Source organism: Stegostoma tigrinum, chromosome 2 (assembly GCF_030684315.1).
Source record: "Stegostoma tigrinum isolate sSteTig4 chromosome 2, sSteTig4.hap1, whole genome shotgun sequence".
NCBI lineage: Eukaryota > Metazoa > Chordata > Chondrichthyes > Orectolobiformes > Stegostomatidae > Stegostoma > Stegostoma tigrinum.
The window spans coordinates 122,313,087-122,336,871 of NC_081355.1; the positions used below are offsets into that span (position 1 = coordinate 122,313,087).

A 23,785-nucleotide genomic window follows, 5' to 3' on the forward strand; every position below is an offset into this window, starting at 1 on the left:
CAGTCCTCATGCTACCAGATTTAAAAGCTAAAGAGCTAGCTAATCAAAATGGTTTTGAGAGTATAATACAGCAGTATGACATTGATAAACAACTACCAAAGCTTTTCACCTTTAAGATCTTAAATTAGTATTTTCCAATTTGGAGTCTGCAACATGGCAAGTCAGTAGAGGGTTATGATCGATGTTCTTCTGCTTTTTTGTCTTCTAACTTAAAGGCATAAGGCAACCTCTTGGTGTCCCTGAGTGGCTTCCATATTGAATATGATATTTCTAATCTTCCATTTAAAATTTAAGACCACTAAATGTTGAGCACGGGATAGTCATTCAGCCATTTGATTTTATGATCCCCAACTCCATTTTTGGCTTTGCCCCGTAACCCTTGATTGCCTTATTGACTAAAAATCGATCTCAGTTTTGATATTACTTTACAATGCCACCTCAATAGTCCTCTGCAGTAAATAATTCTACAGATACGCTATCCTATGAGAGAGGAAGTTCCTCTTCTTCCGTCTTAAATGTACAATGCCTTATTCTGAGATTATAACCACTCATCCTAAACTTTGCCACAAAGGGAACCAACCTTTCTATTGCAACATTACCTAGTTCCCTCAGAACCTTATATGTTTCAATAAGGTTTCCCGAGATTCTTCTAAATTCCCGTGAGTGCAGGCACAACCCCCTGAATCTTTTCTCATACGACGGTACCTCCTTAACCAGGAGTGAATATTCTCTAGGCTGCCTCAAATGCCCGTAACTCTTTCAATAGGTAACAGTCCCAAAACTGTTTATAGTATTTCAACTGTGGTCTGACTAGTGCCTTGCATACTTTTCACAAAAGCTCCCTACTTTTATATTCCATTCTCTTTGAAATAAAGGCCAACATTCTGTTTGCCTTTCTAATTACCCACTGAACTTAAATGCTGGCTTTTTCTGGTTCATGGGTGAGCACTCACAAATCACTCTACTCCATAGATTCCTGCAGTATTTCTCTATTTAAATAATGTTCAGCTTTTCTATTGTTCCTGCCAAAATGCGTAATCACACATTTTCCCACATTATATTCCATCTGCTGAGTGTTTGCACATTTGGTTAACTGATCTGTGTCTATCTGGAGACTCTCTATGTCTTCCCACCTGTTTTGATGCCATCCACAAACCTGCCAATGGTACATTCACTTTATTCATCAAGTCATTAATATATATTGTAAATAATTATGACACTAACACTCATCCCTTTGGCCAGTCTACTAAGCTACACATTGCCATCCTAAAAATGACCCCCTTATTCCAAAGTGTGGAGCTGGATGAACACAGCAGGCCAAGCAGCATCTTAGGAGCACAAAAACGGACATTTCGGGCTGAGACGCTTCATCAGAGAGGTCTCTCTGATGAAGGGCCTAAGCCCGAAACATCAGCTTTTGTGGTCCTGAGATGTTGCTTGGCCTGCTGTGTTCATCTAGCTCCACACTTTGTTATCATGGGCTCTGATATATCAGAATTCAAAGGTGTTAACAACTTTTAATATAACTCCACAAATCATGTCTATTAATCTATTAACCCACTAATTTGTGGTTATAATACTAACTGCAGATTTCCATGTACTAGTTAGCCCCCATTCAAACGAATTCAGGGGTTTGCTACTGTATCAGGTGACAACCACTTCAATTTGCGGGTACACCCCACTTGAAAGTGCACTCATGCACAAAGCACTATGCAAACAAGACCGACATTCCATTCAAAGGTGCAGTCGGGCGTGATGGCCAACAAAACCACACAGACGTTACAGGATGGAACCTTTTTGCACCTCCACACCAAAAGCAGTGTCATTTGATATTAAAATCCGACTGAATAGCTGCTATTACCAGAGACAGTAGGAACTGCAGATGCTGGAGAATCCGAGATAACAAGGTGTAGAGCTGGATCAACACAGCAGGCCAAACAGCAGCAGAGGAGCAGGAAGGCTGACTTATGGGGCCTCGACCCTTCATCAGAAATTACTAATAGCAGTTAAGAAGGTGTAGAGCTGGATGAATACAGCAGGCCAAGCAGCGCCAAAGGAGCAGGAAGGCTGACGTTTCAGGCCTAGACTCTACATCATCAGAAATTTTCTGATGAAGAGTCTAGGTCCGAAACGTCAGCCTTCCTGCTCCTTTGGCACTGCTTGGCCTGCTGTATTCATCCAGCTCTACACCTTCTTCGCTGCTATTACCAAGTCGTTTATTTTCTCCCTGAAGCTAGACGAACTCCAAGTATCAGTCAAAGGTGAAAATTGGATAGCCCTGCAGACTTTTTCTACCTGTTATGTAACCAGGCACTTGCCCCAAGTTTTTATTCAACATGTAAATGAAACTTTACCCCACTAATAGTTCTAACAAACACGATGCAGCATATGTAAATAACTTTCAACTTACTACTGAAACTAACAGTGCTGGCTAATACATGGAAATCTGCAGTTAGTATTATAACCACAAATTAGTGGGTTAATGGATTAATAGACATGATTTGTGGAGTTATATTAAAAGTTGTTTAAAACCTTTGAACTCTGATATATTCAGAGATAATGGGAACTGCAGATGCTGGAGATTCCAAGATAATAAAATGTGAGGCTGGATGAACACAGCAGGCCAAGCAGCATCTCAGGAGCACAAAAGCTGACGTTTCGGGCCTGGACCCTTCATCAGAGAGGGGGATGGGGGGAGGGAACTGGAATAAATAGGGAGAGAGGGGGAGGCGGACCGAAGATGGAGAGTAAAGAAGATAGGTGGAGAGGGTGTAGGTGGGGAGGTAGGGAGGGGATAGGTCAGTCCAGGGAAGACGGACAGGTCAAGGAGGTGGGATGAGGTTAGTAGGTAGCTGGGGGTGCGGCTTGGGGTGGGAGGAAGGGATGGGTGAGAGGAAGAACCGGTTAGGGAGGCAGAGACAGGTTGGACTGGTTTTGGGATGCAGTGGGTGGGGGGGAAGGGCTGGGCTGGTTGTGTGGTGCAGTGGGGGGAGGGGATGAACTGGGCTGGTTTAGGGATGCAGTGGGGGAAGGGGAGATTTTGAAACTGGTGAAGTCCACATTGATACCATATGGCTGCAGGGTTCCCAGGCGGAATATGAGTTGCTGTTCCTGCAACCTTCGGGTGGCATCATTGTGGCAGTGCAGGAGGCCCATGATGGACATGTCATCAAGAGAATGGGAGGGGGAGTGGAAATGGTTTGCGACTGGGAGGTGCAGTTGTTTGTTGCGAACTGAGCGGAGGTGTTCTGCAAAGCGGTCCCCAAGCCTCCGCTTGGTTTCCCCAATGTAGAGAAAGCCGCACCGGGTACAACACACTGTACCCGGTGCGGCTTTCTCTACATTGGGGAAACCAAGCGGAGGCTTGGGGACCGCTTTGCAGAACACCTCCGCTCAGTTCGCAACAAACAACTGCACCTCCCAGTCGCAAACCATTTCCACTCCCCCTCCCATTCTCTTGATGACATGTCCATCATGGGCCTCCTGCACTGCCACAATGATGCCACCCGAAGGTTGCAGGAACAGCAACTCATATTCCGCCTGGGAACCCTGCAGCCATATGGTATCAATGTGGACTTCACCAGTTTCAAAATCTCCCCTTCCCCCACTGCATCCCTAAACCAGCCCAGTTCATCCCCTCCCCCCACTGCACCACACAACCAGCCCAGCCCTTCCCCCCCACCCACTGCATCCCAAAACCAGTCCAACCTGTCTCTGCCTCCCTAACCGGTTCTTCCTCTCACCCATCCCTTCCTCCCACCCCAAGCCGCACCCCCAGCTACCTACTAACCTCATCCCACCTCCTTGACCTGTCCGTCTTCCCTGGACTGACCTATCCCCTCCCTACCTCCCCACCTACACCCTCTCCACCTATCTTCTTTACTCTCCATCTTCGGTCCGCCTCCCCCTCTCTCCCTATTTATTCCAGTTCCCTCCCCCCATCCCCCTCTCTGATGAAGGGTCCAGGCCCGAAACGTCAGCTTTTGTGCTCCTGAGATGCTGCTTGGCCTGCTGTGTTCATCCAGCCTGACATTTTATTAACTCTGATATATTAGTTCCTTATCAATTGTCTTCTGTTTTATATCCATTGCTTCCCCTTTATTTATCCTGCACTTACCTCCTCAAAGAATTCAAGTAAACATCAGCCATGATTTCCCCTTCATGAAGCCATGCTGATTCTGCTTGATCATATTGCCTAGACAAAATGTTCCATGGAAACTAATGGGGCTAAATACCAATAAATCCCCTGGAACTGCTGAACTTGGGGCCGCACGGTGGCTCAGTGGTTAGCACTGCAGCCTCACAGTCCCAGGGACCCAGGTTTGATTCCAGCCTCGGGCGACTGTCTGTGTGGCGTTTGCTCGTGTCTGCATGGGTTTGCTCCAGGTGCTCCAGTTTCCTCCCACAGTCCAAAGATGTGCAGGCTAGGTGGATTGGCCATGCTAAATCACCCGTAGTGTTCGGGGGTTTGAGGGTTATAGGGTGAAGGGTCTGGGTGGGATGCTCCAAGGGGCAGTGTGGACTTGTTGGGCCAAAGGCCTGTTTCCACACTGTAGGGAATCTAATCATCATCTATTTCTATTGATATTACATCCTTTATAATGAATTTTAACTTTTTCTCAATAATGGATGCCATCCTAACTGGTCCATAGTTACATGATATTGTCTCATTTCCTTTTTTAAATAAATACATTACATTGGAATTTACCATCCTCTGGGACTTTCCCAGAATCTGGGGATTCTTGGAAGATTACTACCAGTTAATCCATTATCTCTGTATCTATTTCCTTTTCCATCTCAAGGTGCATCTCATCAGTTCCGGGGATTTATTAGTATTTAGCCCCATTAGTTTCCATGGAACATTTTGTCTGGTGGCAGTCATTACATTTATTTCCTCTCCTCCTTTTGCCTTTTGAACATTTAATAATTCAGGAATTCTGTTCATGTCTTCTCCTGAAGACTGATAAAAACTATTTATTCAACTCCTGGGCCATTTCTGGTATACCATTTTTATTTTGCCAGCCTTGTTTCCCAAGGGGCCTATGTTAAGTTAACTTTGTCTTCTCTCTTGTTTTAATACATGCTCTTGTTTATATTTTGATATTACTTGCAAGTTTACTCTTAAGGTTTAGGCTCTCCATTTTTGTTTTGTTGCCATTTGTTGATGTTTAAAACTTCCCTAGCCCTCTGGTTTACCATTAATCCTAGCCATTTTGCATGTTTTTCTTTCAGCTTGATACTATCCTTAACTTCCCTGGTAACCATGATTGGTTCTCTCCCTAGAACTCTTCTTCCTCACTGAGCAATATCTTTGCTGTGAGCGATGAAATATTTTCTTCAATATCTGCCATTATTCCTCAACAGTCTATATTGTTAAACTCCATTACCAGTCCACTCCAGTCATCTCTGTCCTCACTCATTCGCAAATATCCTTAGTTAAGTTTTGCACGTTTTTTTCTAACTCACATTCCTCCATCTCAAACTGAATGCTAAATTCTACCATGCTGTGGTCACTGCCTCAGAGGAGATCTTTTACTCTGATATCATTTATAAAACCTGCCTCATTACACATTGCCAGATCTAATGTAGCCTGATTCATGGTTGGATCCACAACATAGTATTCTAGAAAATTACCATGAATACACTTTATGAATTTTTCCCTCTTGGCTTCCCTGCCAATTTGCCTTTTTCAATCTACATGAAAATTAAACTCGCTCACGATTAATGTACTGCTTCTATTACTAGCCCTTGTTATCTCCTCATTTATTCTCTGTCCCACAATGTAGTTCTTGCTAAGTGGTCTACAGACTATTCCTTGTAATGTCTTTTGTCCCTTTTTGTGTTTTGTCTTCATCCATGTGGATATTATATCTTCTGATTTAAGATTTTTTTTGCCACCACACTTATTTCATGCTCTGCTTCCCATCACCCTTTCCTTTCTGCTCAACCAGAAAAGTGACAGACCCCTGAATATTTAGTCCCCAGCTTTTTTCTCCTTGTTACAATATCTCTGTGATGGGTATAAAATCAAACTTGTTCATCTGTATTTATGCTGTTAATTGTTTACCATGTTCTGAGTGTTACACACATTCAAGTGAAGAACCACTAGTTTTGCCTTGCAGAAGTTTCCCCTACATTGTGATGTTTGATTGGCTTCTGCTCTGGAAAATTTCTGAAGACCTATCCATTCAGTCAATATTTTTACTCGTAAGATGGATATTATGGATATTATACCAGCTATTGGTTAAAGATCCACAATCCACTTCCACAAGCAGAACCGAAATGTTTGCTATAGTTATTTTGAGACCAAGTAGTTGCTTTGAACATTGGAAGATACAACAGACATCACACTGTACAACAGTAACAAGTAAGCATCCACTAGAAGAGAGCAAAGAATGTTTTGAAAATAACATGAAGGCTTTGATTTCTTATTTGAACATGTTAAAGTTTTGTGGAAAATAGATTAATTTCAAGTTTCAAAGGATGCTCTTTTTGGACTCAAAATGTCAACATGTCTCTCTCCATAGAGGCTTCCAGATCTGCTGAGTTTCCCCAGTACTTCCTGTTATTAGTTCAGCATCCATAAAACTTCACTTTTATTTATTTAAGCTTCTGCAGATACATGGATTTTGTATAAACAGGTCCTTAAAAGGTCACTTTGTTACTTTTCTTCATAAGGTATTTCTTGAAAACTACATGGTTTCAGTGAGTCAGTTGTGCGTCTTTGTTGAATTAGAATTGGTTTTATTGTTACACGTATTCAAGTTACCAAAGAACAGGAGTACAGTGAAAAGCATACAGTGTCGCCAACACATGGTGCCATCTTCAGTACAAAAAGTAGAGAAAATAAAGAAAAGACTTACACTACACGACAGATATACATAGTATATACTAGGAAAATAAGAAATAATGCTAAAATGATAGACATAATTAATATGTTATGTTTAATAATAAACAAATCATTGTGTTTATTAAGGAAACCAGGTTGACAGGTCTTTTTAATCTAAGTATCATGTACAGAAAGGAAATGATTTGTCATATCGGGCATGGAGTTAAATAATTAAATTCATATCATGATCTGCGTAGTAGTGGGACTACTGAGAGAATGCATTCCTCCCCTAGCTCAGTCTTAACAAAAGTAATAGAGACTAAGTTTCAACTTGGCCCTAAATGGAAACCTGACACAAATGAACTGACCACCTGTTATAAACCTTGGCTAATTTATTTTCCCTTAAAGAAAAAATTGAAATAAAGGTTCATAATTTTCAGTTTTAGTTTCTAAATTAAACCAACAGCCACACTTTAGTGCACAGAGTTGGCAGTTAAACTTGCATCACGTTTAGCCTTGTTCAATTTAGTGCTATTTACATTTTTATTAGGGATCAGGACAGTCATCATACAAATAAATATCTTGACATGGCACACTTTATGCTACAGCTGCCGTTATATGGAACAATTTACAGCTGCTGAGTGGTAATTGACCATGGCCCTATTAAAAACACATTTAGGCCATGGTTATATTGTTATAATTTTTGCGTCAAGAGGAATCGTTTTACAGAAACCATATCATGTGGCTTGGGAAAGAAATTTAACGATCTAATTCTGAAACCACAGAACATAGAGAGTAACAAAGTCATTGTGGAAGGCCGTGAAGTAGAGAAGGCTTTGTTCTCTGGTGTTAAATTTTCCTACTTTTTCAACATAGTGTTTTACTGCTAACATTCATACCAGTGTAGCTTATGTCAATATTTCTCATGAAATCATGAATTATTCAACCAACCACTCAGGCACTTGCCGCATTGAATTGTGCTTTGGGTGAGGCAGAAATGCTTGCCACCGCCAGGCTTTGTGCCATTCGTGCCACAGGTGACATATTTAATAAAACCAATTCACCACTTCAGAAGACTGGTACTGCCCTTCATACATTGCTCCTGTGTTCTTGGCCCCAAGGAAATAGCTGAGAAAGGGAAGCACACACTGCATGTGGCCAACAGTGGACCTGAAGGCATTGGTGGATGGCAAGTGGAAAAGAGGGCTGTCATTTCTCCTGAAGACCACCAAAAGAGACCATGTCACCAGTTACAGCCAACCTAAATGGGGATTTCAGCCAGGATTAGTGCAGTGTCCAAGAAGGTCCAAGACTTTTTGCAGTCTGTTAGGGTAGGCACAACTGTTTTCTCGCTGTTATCTCAGTCACTGACTTGAAATCTGCCAATGCACACACCTGTCACCAATGCACATTGACTACTACTCTCACTATTGCATATGAAGTTTTTTTCTATTCATTCGTGGGATGTGGGCCAGCATTTCTTGCCCATCCCTAGTTGCCCTTGAGGAAGAGGTGGTGAGCTTCCTTCTTGAACCATTGCATTCCTCCTGCTGTACGCTGCTGTTAGGGAGGGAATTCCAGGATTTTGATGCAGCGACAGTGAAAGAACGGCAATATATTCCCAAGTCAGCATGGTGAGTGACATGGTGGTGTTCCAATATATTTGCTGCCCTTGTTCTTCTGGATGGAAGTGTTTGTGTGTTTGGAAGGAGCTTCTGAGGATCTCTAGTGAGCTTCTACAGTACATCCTGTAGATGGTATACACTGTTGCTACTGTGTGTTGGTGGTGGAGGGAGTGAATACTTGTGGATGTAGTGCCAATCAAGCTGGCTGTTTTGCCTTGTGTAGTGTCAAGCTTCTTGAGTGTTGTTGGGGGTGCAGTCATCCAGGTAAGTGGGGAGTATACCATCACACTCCTGACTTGTGCCTTGTAGATGGTGGACAGGTTTTGAGGAGTCAAGAGATGAGTTACTTGCTGCAGTATTCCTAGCTTCTGGCCCGCTCTTGTAGCTACTGTAATGTTGTGAGTCCAGTTGAGTTTCTGGTCAATGGTAATCCCCAGGATGTTCATAGTGGGAGATTTAGTGATGGTAATGCTATTGTCAAGAGACAATGGTTAGATTGTCTCTTATTGGTGATGGTCATGGCCTGGCATTTGTGTGGCTCAAATGTCACTTGCCACTTGTCAGCCCAAGCCAAGATATTGTCCAGATCTTGTTGCATTTGAACATGGACTGCTTCAGTATCTGGGAAGTCATGAATGGTGCTGAACATTGTGTAATTGTTTGTGAATATTCCCACTTCTGACCTTATGATGGAAGGAAGGTCATTGATGAAGCAGCTGAAGATGGTTGTGCCTAGGACACTACCCTGAGGAACTCCTGCAGAAATGTCCTGGAGCTGAGATGATTGATCCCCAACAACCATGACCATCTTCTTGTGTGTCGGGTCTGACTACAACCAAGGGAGAATTTTCCCCCCGATACCCATTGATTCCAGTTTTTCTAGGGCTCCTTGATGCCACACTTGGTTGAATGCAGCCTTGATGTCAAGGACTGTCTCTCTCATCTCACCTCTGGACTTCCACTGTTTTGTCCACGTCTGAACCAAGCCTGTAATGAGATCAGGAGCTGAGTGGCCCTGGCAGAACCCAAACTGGGCAACACTGAGCAGGTTATTTCTGAGCAAGTGCTGCTTGATAGCACTGTTCCATCACTTTACAGATGATAGAGAGTAGACTTATGGTGCGGTAATTGGCCAGGTTGGATTTGTCCTGCTTTTAGGGTAGAGGACATATTTCAGCAATTTTCCACATTGTTGGATAGACATTGTTGTAACTGTGCTGGAACAGTTTGGCTGGGAGGGGGGGTGGCAAATTCAGACATAGAACATAGAACAGTACAACACATTACAGGCCCTTCGGCCCATGATGTTGTGCCTACCTATTATCCTCCTCTAGGCAATTTAGTATTTTTGAATGTTAGTCATCATTGTCATCTAGAAAATGTGGCAGCTCAATTACAAGCCATCCCACATACTGCAATAAGATAAATGATCAGATCGTATATTTGTTATATTGGTTATTGAATAAATATTGGCTGCTTTTCTTGGAATATTGCCACGAGATCTTTTCTGCAACTGCAGAGGGCAGACATAACCATTTAAGTCCCATTCACCAGACAGCACCCATGACAGCACTGTTAATCAACCCAGTTATTGTACTGAAATCTCTGCAATGAAATCTGGACCCTCAGACTTGGGATTTGGAATTTAAAAAATTGTCTTGTCTGATATCAGGAAGTGACTTCTGTGAGTAAGAATCCACAAGTTTGTCAATATGGTACAGACTAGTGCAATGAAGCTAATCATGGAAGGTAGGTGAAAATGATCAGACATGAGATTATTCTTGACTCTTGGGGCTTTTAGTTGTACACTTTTTTTATAGTCCTCTTCAAGTTCATTATGTGACCACCATATTTATTCGACATTTGCTTAATGAATACTATTTTAATAAAGGTTCTGGAGCACAAATCTTCAATACTATTGTTGGACTATTGTCAAGGCCCATAGCCTTTGCATTATCCACTTGGCACTTCTGGCTGATGATTGCTGCAAATGCTTCAGCCTTATCTTTTGCATTGATGTGCTGGGCTCTTCGATCATTGAGGGTTGGGATATAATGTCCACTCAATGGCTCTCATTCACCTCACCCTCCCAAATTTCTCACCCTCCCTGTCCTGAGTGTTTCCTATTCACTTAATGAGGACACCTTGTCAGTTCTTCTGCTCCCTACATCAACACTAACAGCTTTTCGAACCATTCCTATTATACTCAAAACTTCCATCTCATTGGAAGAAGAAAATGTCTCATAACTGGGAGCGGAGCACAAAGACTGGTAGTGGGATGGTATACATAAGGCTCCATATCCAATATGAAGAGAAAATGCTGGAGTTGGCAGGTGAAGATTACAACTCTTCATATGGAGACCTTCACAGGCAACCAACCCAGTGACCTCCATTATGCTGCTTTTCCAGTCATAACTATGCTGACTTATCTTAACCTTTTAGCTATTTTACATTACTAATCCTTTGTCTCTTCTGTAGCTTTCTGCAGCCATTTCAGTCTTGCCCACTCTTCCACATTTTTTGATTGAACACCAAGATCTAATTCTCCTCTTTGTTCTTGTATGGAAATAGAAATGTTCTTATAATCGGGAGAGAGGTGGGTGCTGGGGAGGAAACTGATTGCTTACAAATGATTTTGAAAGAGTTTGCGAAGATGCCAAATGATAGAAGTAAACTAACAATATTGGCAAACATGTGACTTGGGAGAGCGAGGTTGGGTGGTAAGAAACTGGGATTAGAAGATGAAAGTTTGTTTAATTGGGATAATAAATGGGCTCAAGATTGAAGGGGAGTTCCATTGAAAAACTGCAGACTTGTGTAGACTAAAAAAATGGTTACAGAAGGATGATTGAGAATTAAACATCATTGAGGGGAGATAACACTGTGCGGAGTTGGAAGAACCCCGCAGGCCAGGTAGCATCAGAGGAGTAGGAAAGTTGATGTTTTAGGTTGGGACCCTTGTATAGAAATCACTTCCGAAGAAGGGTCCCGACTCAAAACGTCAACTTTCCTGATTCTCTATTGTTTCCTGACCTGCTGTACTCCTCCAGCTTCACACTGTGTTATCTCAGACTCCAGCATCAGCAGTTCTTACTGTCTCTGAGGAGAGGTAGCTTTGACAATGACATTAGTTTTGGGCCAAAGTAACCTACAACGTAAGCAACATTTACCGCCTGGACTCACACATGGGAAGCTGTAATCACCCATAAAATTATTCCCTTGTCAGAACACTCAAAAGACAAATGTAATGGTATAAGATGGGCAGTGGGTGTTAAATGCCACAGATTCAATGCTTGATTATGAATTTTTTAAATGTATTGCATCATTGCTTCAACTGTGCAAAGCGGTCTTAACAATTAACATTAAATTGTCCAAAGATTTGCGGGTTTGGTGGATTGGACATGGTAAAAATTGCCCCATAATGCTCAGAACTGTACAGGTTAGGTGGGTTAGCTATAGTTAAAAAAGAACCCACACGGGGTCACGCGGACAGGGCGGGTGGGTATAGAACATAGAACATAGAACAGTACAGCACAGAACAGGCCCTTCAGCCCACAATGTTGTGCCGACCATTGATCCTCATGTATGCACCCTCAAATTTCTGTGACCATATACATGTCCAGCAGTCTCTTAAATGACCCCAATGACCTTGCTTCCACAACTGCTGCTGGCAACGCATTCCATGCTCTCACAACTCTCTGCGTAAAGAACCTGCCTCTGACATCCACTCTATACTTTCCACCAACCAGCTTAAAACTATGACCCCTCGTGCTAGCCATTTCTGCCCTGGGAAATAGTCTCTGGCTATCAACTCTATCTATGCCTCTCATTATCTTGTATACCTCAATTAGGTCCCCTCTCCTCCTCCTTTTCTCCAATGAAAAGAGACCGAGCTCAGTCAACCTCTCTTCATAAGATAAGCCCTCCAGTCCAGCAGCATCCTGGTAAACCTCCTCTGAACCCTCTCCAAAGCATCCACATCTTTCCTATAATACGGCGACCAGAACTGGACGCAGTATTCCAAGTGCGGTCTAACCAAAGTGGTATGTCTGAGTGGGATGCTCTTCAGAGGGTTGGAACAGACTCGACAGGCTGAATGGCCTGTTTTTGCGCTGTAGGGATTCTGTGATTTTATAAATTCTGTATTTTTTGTATGAATTCAGACTCTGTAAAACATTGATGTAATTGGCACGCATGACATTGAACATTTCTTTGCAATACTTATGTATACTTTTGATGCTAGGATATTGATGAAGAAATCGAGGCTGAATATAACATTCTCCAAGCTCTCTCAGATCATGAAAATGTGGTCAAATTCTATGGAATGTATTACAAGAAGGATGCAAAAAATGGAGATCAACTTTGGCTTGTACTAGAGGTATGAATTTCTGCCTCCACAAAATCTCTTACTTGTTAAAGTCTGATTGTGACTTTGGACAGAATGCTAAAAATCCAATTTTCTTTGTATTACAAATTAACATTTAACTGAAATTTACTGTTTAATTCTGAATGTCAGCCAGGCTTAAAAGAAAGACGTGCAAGTTGTCCAGGGAGGAGCAGCTGAAGTTGGTTAATTAAAGAAATGGGCTTAAATTTACTTTCTCTACTGGGGTTCTGTACTGATGCTACCTGGCCTGCGGGGTTCCTCCAACTCCGCACAGTGTTATCTCCCCTCAATGATGTTTAATTCGCAATCATACTCAGAGCATACAGGATCATACATCTCAGTGCGATGTAACACTGAGATTCGCCGTGTGACTGTGAATAACATGTCAGGATTGGGTGAATAAGAGAAATGGGCAAGATGGGTACTCTTTGATTTTCTAATTTTTACCACATTGGTTCTTTACTCTTCTTTGGGGAATAAACTATTTGTCTGGTGAGTATTAATTGGCTGAAGTTTATTTCATTCTCACTTGCAGCAATTGGTGCTAGGGTTAGTTAACGATATAAAAAAGAAAAATGCATACGTGGATAAAATAATTAAATAGTCAATTAAAACTCATTGAGGATGGCAGGATGTGTGGTGTGTTATGGCTGCAGCTTGGATGCCAGTGTGATCCAATGCAAACATGTTATCAAAGTGTTTGCAGCTTAAGAAGTTCCAGTTCAGAGGCATTAAACTGGAGGCCAAGCTTCAGACACTGAGGGTGGTGGTTACCTGGACATTGTGTGTCTGGAGGTTACTCTTTTCATGATTGCATCTTCTGATTTGATCAACGGTCCGGCACAGGAGATGGTGCTGCTGCTGATGAGGTTGATAAGGGGACCCAGAGGGCAAGAGTGGAGGACCCTAAACCTCCAGAATAGTCCAACAGGCTTGAGGTTCTTTCAGCTTCTCTAATGAGAGTGGGGGCCTTAGTGGGTCAGCTAACTGACCGTAGAAACGTGGTACAGGAAGCTATTCAAGTGAGGGAATTATGGAATGTAATGTAGTGATCAAAGGGAACAGTATAGTCAGAGGGTTTGAAACCATTCTATCCAAAAACAATGAGAGGCCAGACCAATGTGTGCTAGTTAACAAAGTGTGAAGCTGGGTGAACACAGCTGGCCAAGCAGCATCTCAGGAGCACGAAAGCCTCTGATGAAGGGTCTAGGCCAGAAACGTCAGCTTTTTTGCTCCTGAGATGCTGCTTGGCCTGCTGTGTTCATCCAGCTTCACACTTTGTTATCTTGGATTCTCCAGCATCTGCAGTTCCCATTATCTTTGATCATAACGTGTACTAGTGTCAAGGATATCTGCTAGGGCTAAAGGAAGCAATAATGCGAGGGTGGGATCCAGTTACTGGGGTCCATTCTTTATCAATGACAATGTCATGACATGGAAATGATTTTGCATAGTCAGTCTAAGCACCTGGGCACCAAATTGAAGAGCAGAACCTCAAAGATTCATAATTACGTGAACCATGTGCAAACTGGCAGAGAGCAAATCAGATTGGAGACTTGAATGCTTGCCTCAAAGTTTAATGTCATAGCTATGGGTTCTGGTCCATGGGGCACTTGCAGCAGTACTGGGGAAAGTCAGCTCTGTACCATGGTGTGCTCCTGAGATGCTGCTTGGCCTGCTGTGTTCATCCAGCTTCACACTTTATTATTTTGGATTCTCCAGCATCTGCAGTTCCCATTATCGCTGTACCCTGGAGACAGTCTATAGCTAAATAATATTGGGATCACTGTTCTTGCAAGTTGCATGTAGAGGGAGGTAGAGAGGGTTTAAAATTAAATACAAAAGCAAAGTTTGTAGAAAAGCTCAGCAGGTCTGGCAGCATCTGTGAAAGAAGAATCAGAGTTAATGCTCCTGAGGAAGGGTCACCGGACCCGAAACATTAACTCTGTTTTATCCTTCACAGCAAGTCTGACAGCATCTGAGCTTTTCCACCAACTTTTCTTTTGTACCTGATTTACAGCATCCGCAGCTCTTTCGTTTTTTATTTAAAATCAAATAGTTGGGGAAAAAGATAAAATTTGGGAATCTGTAGTAAATCAAAGAGTAAAATTATTCAAATTTGTCAAGAGAGAAAGGTATTAATATGGAAATAATAAACAGATGTGACAGGTGGCAAATGAGAGTACAAATCTCAGCGCAAATCAATAGACAAGGCTAAACATTACAAGATTAATAAAGGATGAAACCAAGCACTCTGTGGCTTAACGTATATAGAGTAAAAACATAGAATGGGACCTGAAGAATGTAGGGAACTAGGCATTTAGTAAAGAAAAGGAAGCCAGGAGAAAGTGGAGAAGTGAGCCTGTTCAATCGTAATGGTATTAGCACAATAGAGTGATTTGGTCCAAGTGTAGGAAAGCAGGATGTCGAAGCAGTTTGGGTCAGGAAGGGAAATGATAAAGGCAAGATGTTATTGATGGAAGTAATGCACAAGCCCCCTAATCGTAATTACATGATGTATTGGACTTCAAAGAGAACTTATTAGAAAAGTAGTAATCATAGGTGATTTCAAACCAACTTTATAGACCAGAAAATTCAGCTGGCCCTAGTTGAAGAATTCATAGAATGTTTTTGAAATACCTTCTTAGAACAGCACATTCTGGAGCCAACTAGACAGCAGCCTATGCTAGACCTCATATTGTGGCGTGAAATATGATTGATTCATTTTTATTAAGTGAGGGTACCCTGAGATAGCACCATTCATAATGTAATTGAATTTTACATTCAGTTCAAGGGAGACAAGAATGGGTCGAAGGCTAATATCTAAAACTTAAATTAGGATAATTATGAAGACATAAAAACAAGCAAGCTAAAGTGAACTGTGATAACGGGAACTGCAGATGCTGGAGAATCCAAGACAATAAAATGTGAGGCTGGATGAACACAGCAGGCCAAGCAGCATCTCAGGAGCACAAAAGCTGACGTTTCAGGCCTAGACCCTTCATCAGAGAGGGGTATGGGGTGAGGGTTCTGGAATAAATAGCCCACCGACTCCCACAGCAACTGATGTCCATTTCAAGCCCACCGACTTCCACAGCTACCTAGAATACACCTCCTCCCACCCACCCTCCTGCAAAAATTCCAACCCCTGTTCCCAATTCCTCCGCCTCCGCCGCATCTGCTCCCACGATGAGGAATTCCACTCCCGCACATCCCAGATGTCCAAGTTCTTCAAGGACCGCAACTTTACCCCCACAGTGGTCAAGAACGACCTTGACCATGTCTCCCGCATTTCCCGCAACACATCCCTCACACCCTGCCCCCGCCACAACCGCCCAAAGAGGATCCCCCTCGTTCTCACACACCACCCCACCAACCTCCGGATACAACGCATCATCCTCTGACACTTCCGCCATCTACAATGCAACCCCACCACCCAAGACATTTTTCCATCCCCACCCTTGTCTGCTTTCCGGAGAGACCATTCTCTCTGTGGCTCCCTTATTCGCTCCACACTGCCCTCCAACCCCACTACACCCGGCACCTTCCCCTGTAACCGCAGGAAATGCTACACTTGCCTCCACACCTCCTCCCTCACCCTTATCCCAGGCCCCAAGATGACTTTCCATATTAAGCAGAGGTTCACCTGCACATCTGCCAATGTGGTATACTGTATCCATTGTACCCGGTGTGGCTTCCTCTACATTGGGGAAACCAAGCAGAGGCTTGGGGACCGCTTTGCAGAACACCTCCGCTCAGTTCGCAATAAACAACTGCACCTCCCAGTCGCAAACCATTTCCACTCCCCCTCCCATTCTCGAGACGACATGTCCATCATGGGCCTCCTGCACTGCCACAATGATGCCACCCGAAGGTTGCAGGAACAGCAACTCACATTCCGCTTGGGAACCCTGCAGCCCAATGGTATCAATGTGGACTTCACCAGCTTCAAAATCTCCCCTCCCCCCACTGCATCCCAAACCAGCCCAGTTTGCCCCCCCCCCCACTGCACCACACAACCAGCCCAGCTCTTCCCCTCCCCCCACTGCATCCCAAAACCAGCCCAGCCTGTCTCTGCCTCCCTAACGTGTTCTTCCTCTCACCTATCCCCTCCTCCCACCTCAAGCCGCACCTCCATTTCCCACCTACCTACCTCATCCCGTCCCCTTGACCTGTCCGTCCTCCCCGGACTGACCTATCCCCTCCCTACCTCCCCACCTATACTCTCTCCACCTATCTTCTTTTCTCTCCATCTTCGGTTCTCTCCATCTTCGGTCTGCCTCCTCCTCTCTCCCTATTTATTCCAGAACCCTCTCCCCATGTTAGGGTCTTTCTTAAAGCCAGTAGTACAAGCATACAGGCAAAACTCCTGCAAAACCATCTTCAGTGGACTGAACACTGTCCGAAATGAACCTCCCACATCAGGTGCTGAATCTTCAACTTTAAATGGCCAATGCTCCAAGGAAGGACAAAGAAAGCACTTTGAAGACATTCTGAAAGTTTCTCTGAAGCCCAGCAGGGATGTGTATTATTCCTCTGGCAGGGTATCTTTATCTGAAACACCAATATTTATGTTGTACACATAATTTAAGAAGCTAGGACATGGTAATGTGGTATTGAAAGATCCAAGAGATGATAATTACAGCTCAGTAACTTTTACAAATATTACATTGCTATGCACATCTGATTCAGGTATATTAAGCTTTTTGGTTGCAAAGAGTCGTATGCTTCAATTAGTATGTTATGTTTCAAGTGAAGGATGATACTTGAGAACTCTTTTATCATAAGTCACACCTGTGGCTCAGAAATGGTAACCTGAGCATATTTCTTAAAGTTGTACTGACATACTAATTGTGAAACATGACACAACAAACGTGCATTGTCATTACTAACAAGGAGGAGCTTGTTGGCAATCATTCAACACTGTTGAATCATTCTGAAGAAGGGTCACTAAACGCAAAATGTTAACTCTGCTTTCTCTCCACAGATGTGCTGAATTTTTCCAGCAATTTCTGTTTGTTTCTGATTTCCAACATCCACAGTTCTTTGTTTTCATTTTGACAATTTGTCCAAGTTATGATAGTAAAATGTAGGATATGCAGGGTAGTTTGATCTGAGAGTGGGATAATAGGCCAACGCAACAGTGTGGGCCGGAGGGAATTGTGCTGTACTGTTCTATGTTCAATGTACATTATACTTTGAGTCATGATGCTTTAATGGTAAGACAGAAAAGCAGTGGAGAAGGAAGGCAAAGGAAGTAATTCCTGCTCTCTGAATCCCACTTCAAACCCTATGTCCCCAGAAATCCAATGGGGCTGAGAATTGGCCAGTCACATGAAACTCTCAAGCCTGAGGAGATGTCACCTCATGTCAAGGATCAGGTGTCATTGAATTAATGTACTGAACAGCACATACTTTGTCCTAATTAGAATAAATATGGTGTGCTTTCGAAAAAGTGTAATTTTCAAAAACCTAAATTTGCTATACAGGGACTTTTTGATTGGTGTCCATGTCTTTTAGAGATACACACAGTCTCATCCAGCATATCATACCATGTCAGTTATCAGAATCCATTTACGTAATTGATGGTAAGGCTCCATCTCATTCACCAGAATATATCATGTTCCTCATAGAAGGCACCCATCTTATTCATAACATTTCACTCCCATATTTACCAGATTTATCTGTTTCATTCAAATTACTAAGTAATACAGAAGATGCACCTGTCTCATTCACCGCAATGCACCCAAGTTCTTTCCAGAACTTTGCAGAACACTTCATGACAGTGTTACACGAGTGCTATTTATTTTGTTTGTGCATGAGATGTGAGCATTACTGGGAAGACCAACCTGGTATTGAGCTATCTTATTGAACTGGTTTAGTTTTGGGGTTGTGTGGAAACCCACAGATCTATTAGGAAGGTAATTTCAGGATTTTGACACTGAAGGATCAGCAATGTAGTTCAGGGTTGTCTATGGCTTTGAGGGGAAGTTTGCAGGGGGTGCCTGCTCCCTTGTCCGTCAGATGGTCAAGGTTGCCTGCTTGGAAGGTGCTGTCACCTAGACAGTGCCCACAGATCCCCGCAAAGGACTCTGAATCTGTATTTGATAAAGTTTAGAAGGGTGAGGTAAGATCTAATTGAAACTTATGGAATACTGGAAAGAGGAATGTAAAAAAGATGTTTCTCCCAGCAGGAGAGTATAGGACTCAAGGGTGCAGTGTCAGAGTGAAGGGACACCCTCAAGAACTGATTTGAAGAGAAATTTCTTCAGCTAGAGGGCAGTGAATCTGAGGAAATCATTGCAGCAGAAGATTGTGGAGGCCAAATCTTTGCATGCATTTAAGCCAGAGATAGATGGGTTCTTAATTGGTCGTAGGTTCAAGGGTTATGGGGAGAATGGGGCTGAGACATATATCTGCCATGATCAAATGGTTGAGCAGACCTGATGGGGCGAATGGTCTAATTCTGCTCCCAAATCTTATGGTCTTATGGTTTCTTATTTAAAAATATTTACACAAGCCTTATGTTAAAATTTATGGGCTCAATGGTAAGCAATAATTGCTATATTTAACACTTCACCCTTCCATCATTTTATTGACCTTCCACTGTTCAGTTGTTTAAATTCTTTGAAGTTTTTGGAGAAGATCTGTAGCTTGGGTGTGGATGAGGTTGCAGGCATGCTCACTGAGTCAGTGTGTTTGGTTACAGATGTTTCATCACCCTGCTAGGTAACATCATCAGTGCGCCTCCTGTGAAGTGTTGGTGTTCTGTCCTGCTTGTTATTTATGTTCCTCGGTTGGCTGGGGTGGTTGGTATTACTTCCATTTCTGTTCTTTAGTTGTTTGTATATCGGATCCAGTTCAATGTGTTTGTTGATGGAGTTCTGGTTGGAATGCACAATCTGCTGTTACCTCGGTGACAGACCACAACAGGAAGACACAACACGGCTAAACACACTAATCTCTGTACAGTACAAAAGAGACATCTCAGAGATGACCACAAGACTACACGGACACCTAGGTATCAGGGTAGCCCACAAACCAACAGCCACCTGACGACAGCTACTGACGAACATTAAGGATCTCATACTCAAAATCAGCAAAACCGGTGTAATTTACAAAATACCATGCAAGGACTGTAAAAATATTCCACAGGCCAAACCGGAAGAAAACTGGCAATAACGATACACAAAAACCAACTAGCCACCAAAAGACACGACCAATTCTCACTGGCCTCAATACACATGGACAAAGAAGGACTCAAATTTGACTGGGCCAACACATCCATAATAACACAAGCCAAACAGAGACATGCCAGAGAATTCCTAGACGCCTGGCATTCCAACCGGAACTCCATCAACAAACACATTGAACAGGACCCAATATACAAACCACTGAAATACAGAGACAAAAGTGATGCCACCACCCCAGCAAACCAAGGCACATAAATAACAAGTGGGACAGAACACCAGCGCTTCACTAGGGGAGTAATGATGATGTTACCCAGCAGGGTAACAAAATGTCTGCAATCAAACACACTGGCTCGGCCAGCAGGTCTACAACCCATTTAAGTTCTTCCATTTATTTACTTTTCATGTGCCTTGTGCAAGTTTGCAAAGTACTTATTATTTTCAAACTTTTTATTATTGTGTTGTAATGAGTGCAAAACGAAATTAAATACCTACTTTAGTCACTGTTGGTGTAATTACTCTTGGTTAGCGTTGGATTTACTAAAAACTCTCCAGCAAATGAGAAGATTGATTCACCTATTCCTTTGTGAATAAAAGATTTTCTAATATCTGCATTGTTATTTACTTATGGGATAGCAGAAGTATGTCTTGTATTTTTCTTTTATTTAAATTACACTTCAACTTTTAACTGCATTAACACTCCCAGCTGGGCAGCTGAATGCTGGAAATTACAGCTTTAGTGGAGAACTTTTTTAAAGTTATGATTTGAAAACACAATATGCTTCAAAAATTAACAAAGGGGAAGACAAAGGGTTTACATGCACCACAAGGAGCTCTTTCTAGGACATTATCAGATGGCATAATTTCAAGAGCTTTTTCAGTTTTGAGGTAATGTTGAGTCTATGGACACTGTTTTTGCAATTATAGCCTGTTATGCAGATGGAAAGCAAAGATTTAATTCTACATAGCATCAGATGGTAAATAGCTTGCATTTAATTTGACTCAGATAGCATAAACTCTTATCCAGATGCCTTTTGGATACAGAAGATTTAGAGTTTTTAGATTTGGATTGAGGTTTTACTGTCTTGTGTACTCAAGTACAGGTGTACATGAATACAGTGAAAAGTGTAGAATGTCACCGTTCCCAGCACCATCTTAGGTACTAAGGAACCTAGGTACAAAATCTAGCTGCAAAAATAGCTAAAGAAATAAATTTAAAAGTTCGTCACTACATGCCACAGATGGCATTGAGATGTAGTTCCAGTTAATATTCTTAAAATTTCTCTGCGAGTTTGTCAATTTATTGTAAATTATAGATGGCTTTGAAGAGGGGCCTTTGCCTAACAGTATCCAGGATGACATTCGGCAAACTCACTGGAGCTTCAAATCCAAATTTGTCATTTCATGGGATGGATTCAAGTTCAGGTATTGGGAATCCTAACTCACTGTGGTATCCAGGCTACCATCTGACTTGTGGCTCATATTTTCAGAAATAATTGGTTCCGTTTCTGATTTCTGTTGATTATCACGAGTGGGTATTAATGTTTAGTGACATTATCATTGTTTTATTGAGTATGTTGCTTATTTCTTTTATAAATTTAGTCATTCAAGTGTAGATGGCTATGGGGAGTAGTGCAGAACAGGTGATAGAGAATTGGTCAGTCCATTTTGCATTCTGTCCCATCTGATTTTCTTTACCACTGACAAGATTTAAAATAGGCAAACAAGTGTCCATTTGGTGCTCCAGCTGGGACCCAACTTCACTGCAGTATTTCTGTGTCCGAAAACTGCGTTTTTAGTGTATATTTTGGCAGTAATGACAATTCACAAATGGCTACGCCATCTTAAATTTCTTACAACAAATTAATAAATAGTTCAAATTTTCAATAATAAATCAAATGGCTCCTTAAGAGAGAACCTAATCACCATTTCTTGACATTCAAAGATATTACTAGCTCTGAATTCTACTCTACAGGGGATCAATGATTTAAGAATGTCTGATTAATGGGTGCTCGTACTTATGAACATGATCCCATTCAGGGGTGTAATTCTAAAGACCCCACATAGGAATATTTCCTGTACTTATAAATGGTGATTTTATAATGTCCTCCATTGTATTCCAACTTGTGTACAAATCAAATTGTGAACATCCTCCAGAACAGATCCCCTTTTCAATCCAGGGACTGTTTGTATTAATATCCTGGGAATTACCATAGGCCAGAACATAGAACATAGAATAGTACAGCACAGTACAGGCCCTTCAGCCCTAAACCTAAGGTCTATCTAACCTCCACCCCTACCTTATACTATCATTCATATATCTATCTAATAGCTTCTTAAATGCACCTAATGAGGCTGACTCCACTACCCACTCCAGCAAGGTACTCCATGCCCCGACACTCTCTGAGTAAAGAACCTACCTCTGACCTCTCCCCTATATCTACCTCCACTCACTTTAAAACTATGCCCCCTCGTAATAGCTACCTCCATCCTCGGAAAAAATCTCTGGCTGACCAGAAGCTCAGCTAGACTCATCATATGAATACGATGGCTACAAGAACAGGTCAGAGGCTAGGAATACTGCGGTGAGTTACTCACATTTTGACTCCCCAAAGCCTGTCCACAAGGCACAAGTTAGGAGTGTGATGAAATACTCCCCATTTGACTGGATGAGTGCAGCCCCAGCAACACTCAAGAAGCTTGACACCATTCAGGATAAAACAGCCTGTTTGACTGATACACAAACACACAATCCCTCCATAATCGATGATCAGTAACAACTGACATTGACTGCAGCATTTCAGGCGGGCAACCCATTACCATATCCTTAAGGTCAACTAGGGATGGGCTGTAATACTGACCCAGCTAGCACTGCCCATGTCTCACAAGTGAGTAATGAAAAACTCAGATGTAACTCCAATCCCAAATTAATATATTGCATTTGTGTTGAGGTTCACTCAAGCTTGACACAGTATGTGGAGTGATACTTTTTTTGATTGCAGATGGATGCAGGATGAGAGAAAGCATCAAATGTTCAGATTACTGACGGTGTCATACTTTACAACGGTGTCTCCAGGTGCACTATTACTAATGAAAACTTAAAGAACTGCGGATGCTGTTAATCAGAAAATAAAACAAACTGAAATAGAAGTTTCTGGAAAAGCTCAGCAGGTCAGGCAACATCTGTGAAGTGAAATCAGAGTTAATGTTTTAAGTCTGGTGGCCTTTCCTTAGGACCAATGGCAGCCAGGAAAATGTCAGTTTATATGCAGAATTTAGTGGGGGTTGGGGAAGGGAATAAGATGTAAGCAACAATTGGTGATAGAGCCCAAAGAGAGAGAAAAGCAGTTGAGCAGACAAAGGAGTGGATAACCAACTGGTTGGGAGAGTAAAAAGCTGTTAGTAGAGATTGTTAGTGACTAACAATAGGTAGTGTGTAATGTCAGACAGTGATAACAAGGCCTAGTGTGTGGGGTAGGGGGCTCTTATGGGAGAGTTCAGGTCCTAAAATTATTGAATTCAATATTAACTCCAGAATGCTGCAGGGTCTCCAAGTGGAAAATGATGTGTTGTTCTTCCAGTTGGCACTGAACTTCGCTGGAACACTGCAGCAAGCCTGAAACAGAGCTGTTGGTCAGGGAACAGGGTGGTGTGTTACAGTGGCAGGCAACAGGAAGCTCAGGGTCTTTTCTGTGGACAAAACGTAGATGTTCTGCAAAGCAGTCACCGAGTCTACGCTTTGTTTGCCCAAAGC

At 42.4% G+C, this 23,785-nt stretch overlaps 1 protein-coding gene across 1 annotated transcript in view; it reads left to right on the plus strand.

Annotated features, from left to right (window-relative positions):
* Window positions 1-23,785, plus strand: part of LOC132206156 (myosin-IIIa-like) — a 156,660-nt gene that overhangs the window by 21,325 nt on the left and 111,550 nt on the right. The window contains exon 3 of the mRNA XM_059638947.1: window positions 12,698-12,832. Coding sequence (XP_059494930.1) covers window positions 12,698-12,832 — 135 coding nt within the window. The remainder of the gene's footprint in view (window positions 1-12,697; window positions 12,833-23,785) is intronic.